The 14,866-nt window shown below is 40.0% G+C and overlaps 1 protein-coding gene across 3 annotated transcripts in view; it reads right to left on the bottom strand.

Annotated features, from left to right (window-relative positions):
- Nucleotides 1-14,866, bottom strand: part of CSNK2A1 (casein kinase 2 alpha 1) — a 57,857-nt gene that overhangs the window by 5,983 nt on the left and 37,008 nt on the right. For all 3 annotated transcript variants that reach the window (XM_025469603.3, XM_025469604.3, XM_049100655.1), the window contains 7 exons: nt 12,717-12,818; nt 12,154-12,204; nt 10,747-10,806; nt 8,996-9,079; nt 2,623-2,733; nt 1,619-1,720; nt 308-408 (listed from right to left, as the gene is read on the bottom strand). In XM_025469603.3, the coding sequence (XP_025325388.1) occupies nt 308-408; nt 1,619-1,720; nt 2,623-2,733; nt 8,996-9,079; nt 10,747-10,806; nt 12,154-12,204; nt 12,717-12,818 (611 nt within the window). The remainder of the gene's footprint in view (nt 1-307; nt 409-1,618; nt 1,721-2,622; nt 2,734-8,995; nt 9,080-10,746; nt 10,807-12,153; nt 12,205-12,716; nt 12,819-14,866) is intronic.

Below are 14,866 nucleotides of genomic sequence, written 5' to 3'. Positions count from 1 at the left end.
CAAGCTAAATCAAGAGATTCTGATTTTTGACCAACTATATAACCATTCTCCTGGAACCTATAATTCACTTGACAGAATTTGCTAACCATACTCTCCACTTTCAGACTCCTGATAAGTGAATCTGGGAAGTGGACCACTCAGTCCAATACTTTTACTACAGACCTGCCCATGCAACACCCTGCATCAACCAGATCACTGACACACCTGCAGTGTTGGCAAAGAGAATGTAACCATTTTGAGGATCCAAAGTATCTGTTTACATCCAAGTGCTAAAGCATAGAAGCACAGATTTTGTTTTATGGCTTACCTGCCCAAGATATCATTGAAACGTGGATCTAATTCAATGTTGTATTTGTCAATATAGTCATATAAATCTTCTGTCCCCAGAACCTTGGCTATCCTCACCAACTAGGATTGAAAAGACACAAAAGCCCACACCACAAACATATTACATAATTAAATCAACCAGCCATAAGTGAATAACAGAAAGGGGTCACTATGGTTAGAGGTATGAATGTGAACTCCTCACAACTTATTTAAAATTTCTGTGCACAGCAGGAAAGTATTTCCACACAAAATTCTCTAAATTATTACTCAATATGAAGGTGTCAGGAAAAAAGCAAATAGTCTTATAACCTGGTTCCTTCCCCCTTAAAAGGTCTCTCTGGTCAAGCATTATTTCCCCCACCTCACAACCCAACTGAAAATGTCACTTCTTTTGGGAAGCTGCTCTTGTACATTCAGACCACTACTATCACTACAACTGACTTTTGTACCTGGTCTACAGCTCTACTCTGACATTTATGACTGTAACTTATTTCCTTATATGTTCTGTTCCCTTACTGAATAGAGTATGAGCTATTTGAGAGAAGGGACTATTCTTTTTTTTAATTCTGTATTCCTCATTCCTGCATGGTCCTGACTACAGACTTACTGATTTTAACTAAATTCAGGTGGCACTGACTCATAAAAATGGTCATGGTGCTCCAACTAGGCAACAGTACCTTCCACAAGGTCCTAGAATCATTCCAGGTTCTCCTGAATGAAATGGCCCCTTGATCTTCAAGGGGAAGTGGAGCTAGTATAAAAAAACACCAACTATATTTCTACAGACAAACATCAACTTAATCCATAAAAAGAGACAAAATGAATCATAGAAATACCACACACAAACCAGTATGTTGGAGGAAACATTCCCACCATGTTGGGGGAAACAACTCTAAAGAAATCACACCACTAGGAGATTCTAAGGTAATGTCCTATTTCTTAAACTATTGTTCCTTTAATTGTATATTGTTTTACAAAGTAATTTACACATGTACCTCACAATAAAGCAAGCACTGCAAACTAAAGACTAGGAGAAATACTCTGATTTCAAAAGGCTGAACTGGTAGATTCCAAAACACCAATCTGAAAATCAGTCAGCTTGGCTGAACAAGTGATAAACTGAAAATTATGCTAAGGCCCTACCCTAAGAGGTTCTGATTCAACAGGTCTCAAGTGGCGGGCTGGTCACCTGTACAATTAGCAAGATCAACAGTAGTTTCTAATGGCTAGACAGACCTGGTCATCACTAAGTTAGACCAATAAGTTCCCTAATGGGAACGATATTTATCACCTGATCATAATTGTCATGTCCATGGAAAAATGGCTCCTTCCGGAAGATCATACTTGCCAGCATACAACCCAAGCTCCACATATCCAAACTATAATCGTACATCTGCATTAAAGTAAAAAAGTTAGTTATCATACATGAAATATGAATATCCTGTCAAAATAAAAAATTGTTCTTTACTATTAAAAAAAATATATATATATCATTCCATTGACTCAAAATCCAAAAACCATTAACACCTTCATGTATTTTCAGTCTTTTTTTCTATGCTTCCACCCCACTTCCACCCCATTTTTTACTTTCTCCACTTACCTAAGAAGGTCTCAAATTATTACAGCCCATGGAAAACTTTTAATGTGTAGCATTATTTTATTGCATAAATGTTTCAAAATTTAATCTTAATTCCTCCTATAATAAGATAGTGTATTGTTTTTCATCATCATTATAAATAATGTGAAAAATATTTTTATGTACAAAATGTTTTTTGAGTTCAGGCTTAAATAGCTTTGGGGTCCCAGAAAAGCAATTTCTAGGACAGAGACCCAATGCTGTAAGGTATCTGGATAATAACACCTGGGAGGACTAGGAATGAAAGGTAATACCAAGGATTTGTTTCTGTAAGGAGAAAGAGGGTTTTTTTCCCTTTCTTGGTAAGGAAAAGGTCTTTAGAACACAATTTAAGAAAATCACAAGAGAACATTTTTGAGTTTACATTAATATTGGTTAAACCTAGCTTAAAATTCTCAAACTAGCTTTGGAATTTCTGATTAGAAAAAGTATCGTTGGTGTACTTTCTCTTCAGTCAGATCAAATGTAGATTTATTCTTCTCCCAACATCATGACAATAAAAATAACACAAGTTATGATGGATGAAGTGTTCCATATTTTACACTCCTATGAGAGGGCCAGCCATGTATGTGCATAAATGGCCTACTCAAAAGCACAAAAATGACATTTTTCAAGTGTAAAACGTAGGACTGAAATTTTATCTGCTCTTCTCTTCTCACCTGATAGTCTACAAGTAGCTCAGGACCTTTGAAGTATCGGGAAGCAACTCTGACATTATATTCTTGGCCAGGATGGTAAAACTCAGCCAAACCCCAGTCTATTAGTCGTAGCTGAAAGAAAAATAGAATCATGAGCAATTTTATCTTTCAAGCTACCCCTCACACTGCCATCAGAATACTCTTAAAAAATAGCAGCCATAAAAACAAACAAACAAACAAAAAAAAAACAAAAAAAAATAGCAGCCATAATACTCTCTTATGGAAATATTTCCAGTGACTACCTAGTGCATTTAAAATGAAAACCAGACTTCTTAGGGTATCTGGGGGACTCAGTTAAACATCTGCCTTTGGCTCAGGTCATAATCCCAGGGTCCTGGGATCCAGCCTCACATCAGGCTACCCGCTCAGTGGGGAGAGTTTGCTTCTCCCTCTGCCTCCCCTCGCTTGAGCTCAAGCTTTTTCTCTCTCTCAAATAAATACATAAAATCCTTAAAGAAAAAAAAAATCAAACTTTTTGGCTTGGCATATAGGGTCTCCATGATTTAGTTCCTGTGCTCTAGTAAGACTTACAGTTACTGAAAAAAAAAAAATCTCAATTTGCGCTTCTGCACAATTTCTTGAACTGCTCCTCTAACTAGAATGTCTTCAATTGTCCAACTTAGACTCCTAAATAAACATATCCCCATCTTTTGAGATATTCAAGTTAGCCCTTCAAGTCTTTTCTAATTATCCAAGTAGAACCAACCCTTGCCTTTAGCCCCGACCCTCAAATATGTTTAACAGAATCACAACTTTTTTTTAAAAAGATTTTATTTATTCATTTGAGAGAGAGAGAGAGAGAGAGCGCGCGCGCGAGAGAGAAGCAGAGACACAGGCAGAGGGAGAAGCAGGCTCCATGCAGGGAGCCTTCAGGATCAGGCCCTGGGCTGAAGGTGGCACTAAACTGCTGAGCCACCCGGGCTGCCCCCAGAATCACAACTCTTTATATTTGTTTTCTACCTTTCTTTTTAAATTATACACTGTAAGTTCCTTGAGGGAAGAATGTGTAATTCACTTCTGCAATTTTTACAATTCAGCATGATGCCCAATACATACAAGAAAAATATTTGTGGGGCACCTGGGTGGCTCAGTTGGCTGGGCATCTGACTCATGATTTTGGCTCGGGTGTTGGTCTCAGGCCCTGCGTCAGGCTCTGTGCTCAGAACAGAGTCTGCTTGTCCCTCTCTCTCTGCTCCTCCCCCCAATCTCTCTCTCCCAAAGATAGATAGATAAAAGCTGAAAAAATTTTGCTGAGCAAATGAAGGGAAAAGCCAAACCAAAAGCTCTCATCAAAATGTATCCTCAAAATAGAAAAAGAAGTAAACAAGACCGAGAGGCAACCTTATTTGCCCACTGTGCAAAGCATGACCATGATCTGAAGAATGAGCAGTAGGGCTTGAGTAGTGCCTGACCACTCTGACACCATTTCTGTAAGTTCACTGTTAACTAGGTACATGTTTTCCTTGTTTCAGTAAAGAAGGGAAATGTAACAAAAGTTACAAAGAAAACATAATCGTTGTATCCTTTTTCTTTTTACCCCTTTAACATTAGTGTTTCAGAGTTCTCTTTGACCTTTTTGTATCAACAGGTACTCCCAGATGACCATTTCTGGTCTGTGGCTTCACAAATAGGATCTCAGCCTTTTTTTTTTTTTTTTGGTAAATATTTTATTTATTTATTAATGAGAGACACACCGGAGACGTAGAGACACAGGAAGAGGGAGGAGAAGCAGGCTGCATGCAGAGAGTCCGATGCGGGACTCGATCCTGCAGCTTTGGGATCCCACCTTGAGACAAGGACAGAAGCTCAACTGCTGAGCCACTCAGGTGTCCCATCATCTCAGCCTTTTCCACATATACTCTCTAGCCTGTGCCTCCTGCCAACTGATTCTTGCAATTGTCTAACAGACCAAAATTAAACCTTTTAAAAATTATTTATTTGAGAGAGAAGGAGGGGGAACATGAGCAAGGGAAGGGTGAAGGAGAAGCAGACTCCCCACTAAGCAAGGAAGCCTGACTTGGGGCCCAATCCCAGGACTCCGGGATCATGACCTGAGCTAAAGGCAGATACTCAACCAACTGAGCCACCTGGGTGCCCCAAAACTAAACTTTGATTATTCCTGCAAACCTACTTTTTACCCAGCCTCTCCCTTCTCAACTAAAGATAATTCTATTCATCCTTTCATTCAGGCCAAGAATTTTCACCCTGGATTCTTATTTCCCTTATACTCCACTGCAAATTTGTGAATTTGCCGTACCCTATTCTGACCATAAGCATCACATCCACTGCCATCACCACCTCTTGTCTGACTTCCACAATAGCCTTTTTTCCTAACTGGTCTCTTTGCTTTCACTTCTGCCCTCTACCTGTTCTCTACAAATCAAAAGCTTTTCATTTAAAAATGATTATAAAATCACACTAAGTTGGAGATGTTCTGTGTATTCTTTACCCAATTTCCCCTAATGGTAACATCTTGTATAACTACAGATCTTTTTTTCCAGTTTTACGCACATGCATGCATGTAGTTCTTATAACTTTATCAATGCACAGATTCCTATAACTCAAGAAGATACAGAACTGTTTCATCACCAGAGATGTCCCTTGTGCTATCCCCCTCCCCTCACTTCCTAACCTAACCCCTGGGGCAACCTCTCTGTTTTCAAGCCCCAATTTTGTCATTTTGTTTATTTTTATTTTTTTAAGATTTTATTTATTTATTTACTCATGAGAGACACACAGAGAGACATAGAAGCAGAGGCAGAGGGAGAAGCAGGCTCCATGCAGGGAGCCCGACATGGGACTCGATCCTGGGTCTCCAGGATCACACCCTGGGCTGAAGGCAGTGCTAAACTGCTGAGTCACCGGGGCTGCCCTAATTTTGTCATTTTGAAAATGGACTCATTGGTGGAACTTTTTATCACTGCTTTTTGTTCACTCAGCATGAAATCCATCAAGTTGTGCATTATCACTAGTTCTTTCCTTTATCTCTTTAAAGATTTATGTATTTATTTGAGAGAGAGAGAGAGAGCACGCATACATGCAAGCAGAAGGAGCAGAGGGAGAGAATATCCAAGCAGACTGGTGCTGAGTGTGGAGCCTGACACGGGGTTCAATCTCACAACCCTGAAATCAGGACCTGAGCCAAATCGGATGCTTAACTGACTGAGCCACCCAGGGTGTCCCAGTTCTTCCTTTTCTTAAAAGATTTTTTCAAATCTTTAAAAAAATTATTTACTTACTTATTTGGAGGAGAGAGCAAGCAAGAGAGCACAAGCAGAGGGAGGGGCAGAAGCAGGCTCCTTGCTGAGCTGGAAACTCTACTTGGGGTTCCAACTCAGGACCCTGGGATCATGACTTGAGCTGAAGGTAGATGCTTAACCAACTGAGCTACCTAGGAGCCCCAAAATATTTTAAGTAATCTCTACATTCAACATGGGGCTTGAACTTACAACTCCAAGCCCAAGAGTTGCATGCTCTACTGACTGAGCCAGCCAGGCACCCCTAGTTCTTTCTTTTTTAATGCTGAAGAATACTACATAGTAATAAAATGACATGGTATAGCTATACCACAATTCAACCATTTGCTCATTGAAGGACATTTGGGCTTTTCCCAATTTTGACCTATTACAAATAAAGTTGTGTTCATGTATAGATTTTCGTGTGGACCTAAGTTTTAGCTTCTCTGGGATAAATGCCATATTCCTGGGATTGTTTAGTATACATGACAGCGTTTTAAGAAACCTACAAACCAAAAAACAACAGTCTGGCATTTTTTTCTTTAAAAAAGATTTTACTTATTTTTTTGACACAGAAAGAGAGCACACGCAGGTGGAGTGGCGGGCAGAGAAAGGAGGAGAAGCAGGCTCCCCATAGAGCAGGGAGCCCAATGCACGACTCAATCCAGGATCCTGGGATCATGACCTGAGCCAAAGGTAGATGCTTAACTGACTGAGCCACCCAGGTGCCTTAAAAAAAAGAAAAAGAAAAGAAAAGAAAAAGATTTGAGGGTAGCCTGGGTGGCTTAGCGCCACCTTCAACCCAGGACCTGATCCTGGAGACCCAGGATTGAGTCCCACATCAAGATCCCTGCGTAAAGTCTGCTTCTCCCTCTGCCTGTGTCTGTGCCTCTCTCTGTCTCTCATGAATAAATAAAATCTTAAAAAGAAATAAATAAAATGAAATGAAAATTAAAAAAAAAAAAAGATCTGAGAAGAGAGGAAGACAGCTTGAGTTCGGGAGGGTCAGAGGGAGAAGACGACTCCCCACTGAGCAGAGAGCCTGATTCAGGGCTTGATTCTAGGACCCTGAGATCATGACTTGAGCTGAAGTCAGACACCCAATTGACTGAGCCACTCAGGCACCCCAATCTGACATTTTTCAAAATGGCTGTACTACTTCATGTTCCTGCTGGCAATGCATGAGACTGAGTTTCTCTGCATCCTTGCCAACATGTGGTACTGCCACTATTTTAATTGTTCTAATAAATGTGTAAGGAATTTTTAAAAATAGGAGAATGTCAACCCTCTGCTCAAACCTTGCATAAAAAAGCTCTGCACCTTCAGAAAAAAAGGCCTGGCAATGACCTTTAGGTTTTACATGATCTGGTTCTCTTTACCTTGCAGATCTCATTTCATTCCTCTCCTCCCTGTTAATTTTATTTGTTCCAACATGCCATGCGCTTTCTTGCCTTAGGGCCTTTGCACCTGAGATTTCATCTATCTGGGACACATTTGTTTTTGAGATTACATGGCTGGTTCCCTCAAAGTGTCGTTAAAAATGTCACCTTCCCAAAGAAACCTTCCCTTTACAACTTTGCTTAAAACCACAACACCCTCCACCATTCCCTATTCATGATTTACTTTTCTTCCACATTACTTTTTTTTTTTTAAGATTTTATTTGACACAGAGAGAGCACAAACTGGGGAGCAGCTGGTAGAGGGAAGAGAAGCAGGCTCCTTGCTCAGTAGGGAGCCCCTTACAGGGCTTGATCCCAGGACCTGAGCTGAAGGCAGATGCTCAACCAACTGAGCCACTCAAACACCCCGACTTTTTTTTTTTTTTTAATAAGAATCTGAGAGCAAGCACATGTGCGTGCATGAATTGGGGAGAGGCACAGGGAGAAGAGAAGCAGACTTCCCTCAGAGCAGGGAGCCTGATGCAGAGCTTAATCCCAGGACTCTGAGGTCATGACCTGAGCTGAAGGCAGAGGGTTAACAGACTGAGCCATCCAGGAGCCGCTCTTCCACATCACTTAACTTTCTATCCCACCAGCCTCCCACAAATACAAGCTTGCTATGGACAAGAATTTTTTTGTCTATTTGTCTCACACATACATCCCCAGTCTCTTGAACAATACGTATTATATAGTTTGAGTCTAAAAGAATATTAACTGATGAATAAATCAACTATGTCCCCAAAGTCTATAATGGATAGCCATCACTGCCTACAAAAGGTGGGCTTGGTAACCTTAAAAAATGGACTATAAAGCCATGTGGTCAGTGCAAGTCTATTAAAGCATCTGTAGAGTTTAGGGGCCTCATGACACTTATTAATAAGCAGCAACATTTTCTGAGTATCTTATCTACATTACAATTATGTAATAAATTAAATTTTTTTTAATGAAGTATAATTAGGTATACTTAATTCTCACAATAACCTAGTGGTACACAAAGCAATATTATTATACCCATTGTATAAGTAAGAAAAAGGAAGCAAATGAGGAGAAGGCAGTTTCCCCAAGAGACTAGTTATTTAATAAATGAAACCAGAAGCCAGCTTTCCTGCCTGAAGCTAATGTTTTGTCCACTAATTGGTTTCCTTCCTTCTTTTTTTTTTTTTTTTTTAAAGTAATCTCTATGCCCAAGGTGGGGCTTAAAATCACAACCCCGAGATCAAGAATTGCATGGTCTACTGACTGAGCCAGCCAGGTACACCAAATCTGTTTCCTTCTTTATTTTTTTAAAGATTTATTTATTTATTCATGAGAGACAGAGAGAGAGGCACAGACACAGGCAGAGGGAGAAAGCAGGCTCCATGCAGGGAGCCTGACATGGGACTCGATCCCGGGTCTCCAGGATCACATCCTAGGCCAAAGGCCGCACTAAACTGCTAAGCCACCTGGGCTGCCCATCTGTTTCCTTCTTGATAGTATTCTTAGCCATAGGAATACTGATTTCAACATTCTGATTTGTAAACGAGTTCATTCACTTAGCAAATGTTTATCAAGTGCTTAATAGGTACCAGTGATTATGACAGATGCTAGGAATAAAGTGTTGAAGATGAGGTGATAACTCTATCATACTAATAAAAAACACTTGGCAGTCTATCACTTTACCTTTCTGTGCTCATGATCAATCATGACATTATGGGGCTTCACATCTCTATGCATAATTCCCATGCTGTGACAATAATCCAGGGCCTGTAGGAGGAATAGGTAAGAAAGAAAGAGTTAGTGTGCTGGAGTGATAGTCTTAAAGCTTTCTAACTTTTTCCTCTATAGTTTTCCTAGCCTCACAATACCCATGGGAGTCAGAGTTAGGACAATCACTCCCATGTTATTCTTCAGAGACCTGTTCAAGATCCTAGAGTCAAGCAAACTCAAGTCTCTGAACTTCACGTTCTGTTCCTACCTGTTGTTTCAACATTGTTTCTGTTAAAAAACACCCAGTGTGCAGCACATCACTGCCAATCTCTCCCACTTACCCAAAGGCTGGATTATTTTCACAAACATAGGACACTCAGAAGAAAACTGGTCTGTACTACAAACCTTTCATTCAAAGAACAATAATCTTCTACGAGTTAAGAGTCCACAATAGAGGTTGGCAAACCGTAGCCCATTGGCCAACTATGGCCTGCTGCCTATTTTCATGAATACTGTTTTATTGGCACCCAGCCATACCTATTTGTTTGCATATCGTTTCTGGCTGCTTTTGTGTTACCACAGCAGATCTGAGTAGCGTGAGAAAGACCCTACGGCTCACAAAGCCAAAAATTTGTCCATGTTACCTGATTTATGACATCAAATCAGATTTGAAAACCATGTCCAATCTCAAACTAAGGTGAACTGAGTAGCATAACCTTTGGGGTTTGCTAATCCCAGCCTTCAAAGCCAGCGGATGTCACTAGCCAATTTTTTTTTTTTTTTTACTGGCCAAGTTTTTGTCCTTCCTGAAGGGCAACTTGGGTTCCTATGGTTCCCAGGACTAGAAAAGTATATCCCTAACTTTGTGAGGTCCTGCTTGCCACAATATTGCATGAGCCAATGGAAAGATCAAATATCTCTTCTGGCATAGTCTCTTTAGGGCACTATTAAGGTTCAAATGCAGGCTTTATAGCCACCCTCATTTGGTAAGAAACTTCAGCCACCTCTTAGCAATTTTCTCATCTATAATGCTGATCTTAATGCTTACCAGGAGCAAGATAGTGATCCCACTTTAGAAGTCAAAGTCCACTCTAAATCAGCAATCTCTAAGCAGAGATTTACATAATCCTTCGGACAATGACCCTTTGAGGCCTGCGTTAGTTTACTGTTTTACTTGTTGAATTTTAAGTAAAATAACATATACCAGAAACCAGCATATCAGAAATTTTTGTAAGTTTTGATAATTTAATTGTAACTTTCATAGGAGCACAACAGAGATTACAAATATTTTTTAAAGTATCAGCTCACTTTTAAATGTTTCTAAATCACATTCCTACTAGACTCTATTCCATAAAACCACAAGGGTTCTGATGCTATTAACTTATTAAATCTTATATGGAGAGGCTCCTTCTTCTTTTTTTTTTTTTTTCAAGATTTATTCATTCATGAGAGACACAGAGAGAGACAGAGAGGCAGAGACACAAGCAGAGGGAAAAGCAAGCCCCATGCAGAAAGCCCAATGTGGGACTCCATCCCAGAACTCCAGGATTATGATCACGCCCTGGGCCGAAGGCAGGTGCCACACCACTGAGCCACCCATGGATCCCCCGAGAGGCTCCTTCTTTTAACATACTTTCAAAGGTCACTGGCTTTTCCAGTTAATTGGACTATTTAACAAAAGGAAGATCAAACTAAAGATATTTAGTATTTTCAGGTTCCCTTACCTTCAGAATCTCATACATGTAAAATCGAATATCATAGTCTGTTAACGTCTGGTACAATTGCTGTTAAAGACAAATGCAACATTTGAGCCATGAAATAATGCTGATGGGAAGGCAATTCTCATCTTTGTAGTAATTCAAACTAAGACTTGGCTCATTTGACACTGTTCCAAGGTCTGTCTGTTCACCAGTCTCTGCTTCTCCAACAGAAAATATGCTTTTTAAAAGAGATACTTTGGGTTTTTAATCCTATACGTAAAAGTGAAGACTTATTTAAACTTGTGTTGCTCAAGCTATAATGCACTGTTGGGAATATACCAATTTATATATGTAACATGCATTAATGTTACACATTTGTAATTTACTCTGCTTTTCATTTATCTCCAGACCTTTTCATACAAGGCATTTTGGCCTCAGTAAGGTATTAACCCATCTTTGGCTTACATTATAAGCACTGTGGATCACTAGTGGGTATGCAAGATGGCTTGCTGAGAAATCTGTCAATTTAACAGAACTATTCCTGTCCCAATTTGAAAGTTAACTCCAAATGACTATCATGTATCCTTTCCAGGTTCCAAAAAGTTGCAGATTTTTAAATATCTACATATTGTTAAATGTTTAGTGAGAGCCTATGACAGTTTTCCTTGAAGTTATCATTCTGATTCTAAAACAGTTTTTTCCCTTTTTCCTCCTCTCAGCAAGTGATTCACAGGATTCACCCATTTATTGATATATAACGTTCTTAATCCTAGACTGGTACCAAGGCCAAGTCAAATACCTTTACAGCTTGTAAACCAAGAGAGTGCCCACATTCCTCTGCTATACTGGAATTGAGAATGTTTCAAATAAGCAGGCCACTGAATGGGGTGGAAGTCAGAGATCTGTTGTTGTAGAGGTCTGTATTATACCAGAATTTTTTTTTTAATACCAGAATTTATACTACCCTTTTGCATCTCCCCCCACCCCCTTCTTTTTAAGATCTATAGCCCAGAGTTTCTGAGGAATCCCAAGGAATAAGCAGTCTTTGCTTGTACATACACAATACATTCCTTCTTGAATATAGTTGTTTTAAAGTGAAATGCCTTACAGCCAGAGCCTGACTAAACATGTGTTGTGGCCTTTTATTAGGTTTGACATCTGTATAATCTGTCAAATGAATGGTAAACATGGTGAAAAGTAAATGTATTGGTAATTAAGGAGCCCCAAATGAATGAAAGAGCAAAATACCAAGATGTTAAAAGCAGACACTGCTTGTACAGTAGTTTCTCTACCTGAAAACTTAGCACTGTAAGGATGAAAAGCTCTTTTTAATTAAGTTAGAAGGAAGCTCTTCTAACGGTAACATCACTAAGAGGCTTTCTATGTGGTCTAAAACCCCAACACCTTGAAATGGTTGGTTATATATTATACCTTGAAGTCTGTGTTGTTTACGTGTTCAAAAACCAAGGCAGGGGTTCGTGACTAGGGGAAAGAAAAAGAAAACACACATTAGCAACAGCCCTGGCAGCTTTAGTGGGCGCAATGTTTGCAGATACTACGTGGTGAATTTAGTAGTCCTCGCCTCAGTAGTAGGAAACCCTCTACCGCTACAAGCCCTCCCCACTCTGATCACCACCACACTTAGGTCATTTTTGGGATGGATTTCAAACAGAAGACATGGAGCTGAAGTCTCACCAGGCTCTAGGCAGCCCGACAATGCGCCCATCGCCCATCGGCATCGGACCTGAGTTTGCAAAATGGATTAACACATTTCAGTTTCCAGTGCTATCAGTCTCTTAGCCTAGAAGAATAAGAAATAGTCTGTGGGTGGAGGTCTCTTCGAAAGAAAGACCCAAGCTAGTTAAATGGTATAACTGATTAAGCACTTTTAAAGCAGGACTTAACGGTAGAGGGGGGAAAATAGAGGCCAGTTGTGCTATGGGTCAAACACCACCTCAGCCCTAGTGGGCCTTGCCAGCGCCTACTATACTCACCACAGGGTCTTTTACAATGTCTGCCAGTGTGATGATATTGGGACCGCCTCGTAAATTCTCCAAAATCTTTATTTCACGCTTGATTTTCTTCTTCTTTACTGGCTAAAAGGGTAAAAGTATCAGTGAAATGATTTCCAAGTATTTCATTATGTAGTGTAATTCATAAATGGCTTACTTAGGAGTTCTTTGAAGGAAGGATATGTGTCAGTCTCATCTCTGAACCCCTTCTCCTAGCCCTGTGCCAGGTATTCTGTAGGTACTAAGCAAATGTTGAATTGAAAGAAAAAAAAGACTTTCATCCCAAACACCAGACCTCTGCAGAACCAGCATTTAATTCCAGTTGTTAATCTTAGTATATTAACTTTTTAAAACTATACAAAAAACTAGGAATGTGTATGGTAATACTGAGACATATCTTGTAAACATCTCTTTGTCAATTAGGATAAAGCATGAGCTCTTTCCATTCCTTCCTCTAAGTCTATAAACACCCTAGGGGAGGCTGGGTGGCTCAATTGGTTAAACGTCCGATACTTGGTTTTGGCTCAGGTCATGCTCTCAGTTGGGAGATTGAACCCTGCCTCAGGTTCTGTGTTCACTGCAGTCTGTTGGGATTATCTCCCTCTGCCCCTCCTCTGTGTATACTCTCTCCCCATCTCTAAAAGATAATAATAAAATCTAGAAAAACCAAAAAAAGTCCCCACCCTACAAGGGGAAAGAAGTCAGGACCAACAGCAGGGATACCCAAACCATCTTTGTGCAGCATAACTTTATGGGTTAAATGTGGCCTTGAAGTCAGACTGCCTAACATGAATTGCACATTCATTACCTGCTGGCTTTGTGCCAATGGGCAAATTAAGTTTTCTAAGGCTTTCATTATGGGTAAAAATGACCAACAAGAATATATATATTCTGAATCGGTTGGGACATAATCCATAATATCGGTCTAGTTTCATCACCAATATTTCTATAAATGAACCCTTTCCTCCATTTAAAAAAGACCACTCTACAGAGTCCCATGAGTAGATCTTCCATGTTCCTTTGTCCACAACCATTATTTCTACATCTGTTCTCATTCAGAAATCCTTTTCATTCTTCTGAGGAAGGCTTTGGTCCAACTCTATCTCCTCCACAAAGCCTTCCTTCTAAATAATCTAAAATAGTGTTAGTCCAAAAGAAATACAATGCAAGCCACGTGCGTATTTTAAATGATCTAGTAACCACATTAAAATAGTGAAAAGAGGGCAGCCCGGGTGGCCCAGCGGTTAGCGCCGCCTTCAGCCCAGGGTATGATCCTGGGGTCCTGGGATCGAGTCCCACGTCGGGCTCCCTGCATGGAGCCTGCTCCTCCCTCTGCCTGTGTCTCTGCCTCTCTCTCTCTCTCTCATGGATAAATAATAAAATCTTTAAAAAAAAAAAAAGTGAAAAGATGGAGATCCCTGGGTGGCTCAGCAGTTTAGTGCCTGCCTTTGGCCCAGGGCATGATCTTGGAGTCCTGGGATCAAGTCCCATATCAGGCTCCCTGAACGGAGCCTGCTTCTCCCTCTGCCTGTGTCTCTGCCTTGCTCGCTCTCTGTGTCTCTCATGAATAAATAAAATCTTTAAAAATAAAAAAGTGAAAAAACAAACAAAATTAGTATGTTTAACAAAATATATCCCAAACCTTATAGCCACACATGGCCCATGTCTGCTACCCTAGACTATGCAGGTCTTTCCTAGGGTGTCAGTCACCTTAGACTACTGATACATTGCATGTGATTCTTAGAAATTGCTGTAAGTATGTATCATCTCTTCATCAAAAAGATAAGTGGCTACTAAACCTCATGATCAACAGTCACCTTGATTTTTAAACATACAGATTCCCAGGTCCCACCTAGAATTGCTGAATCAGAATCTTAAGAATAGAGCTAGACTGCTATTCTTAGATACTTCCTAGGTTGATAATCCAGGTCAAGGAACTACCAAACCATACCGCAAAATCTTTTAACCTTTCCTTAAGTCCTAAGCACCTGGTACAGAACACAAGCAAGCAGGTCTTGGATACAGACCATCTTCAAAATCTGGCTTTGCAGCTATGCAGTTTTGGGAAAAGCACTTAAATGTTTCTGAATTTAAGCTTGCTTTGAAGAACTGTTGTAACATAAATACCCAAG

This window comes from Canis lupus, chromosome 24 (assembly GCF_003254725.2).
Source record: "Canis lupus dingo isolate Sandy chromosome 24, ASM325472v2, whole genome shotgun sequence".
Classification (NCBI taxonomy): Eukaryota; Metazoa; Chordata; class Mammalia; order Carnivora; family Canidae; genus Canis; species Canis lupus.
The sequence above is the reverse complement of the archived record's forward strand: the minus strand, read 5'-3'. Positions and strand labels throughout refer to the sequence as shown.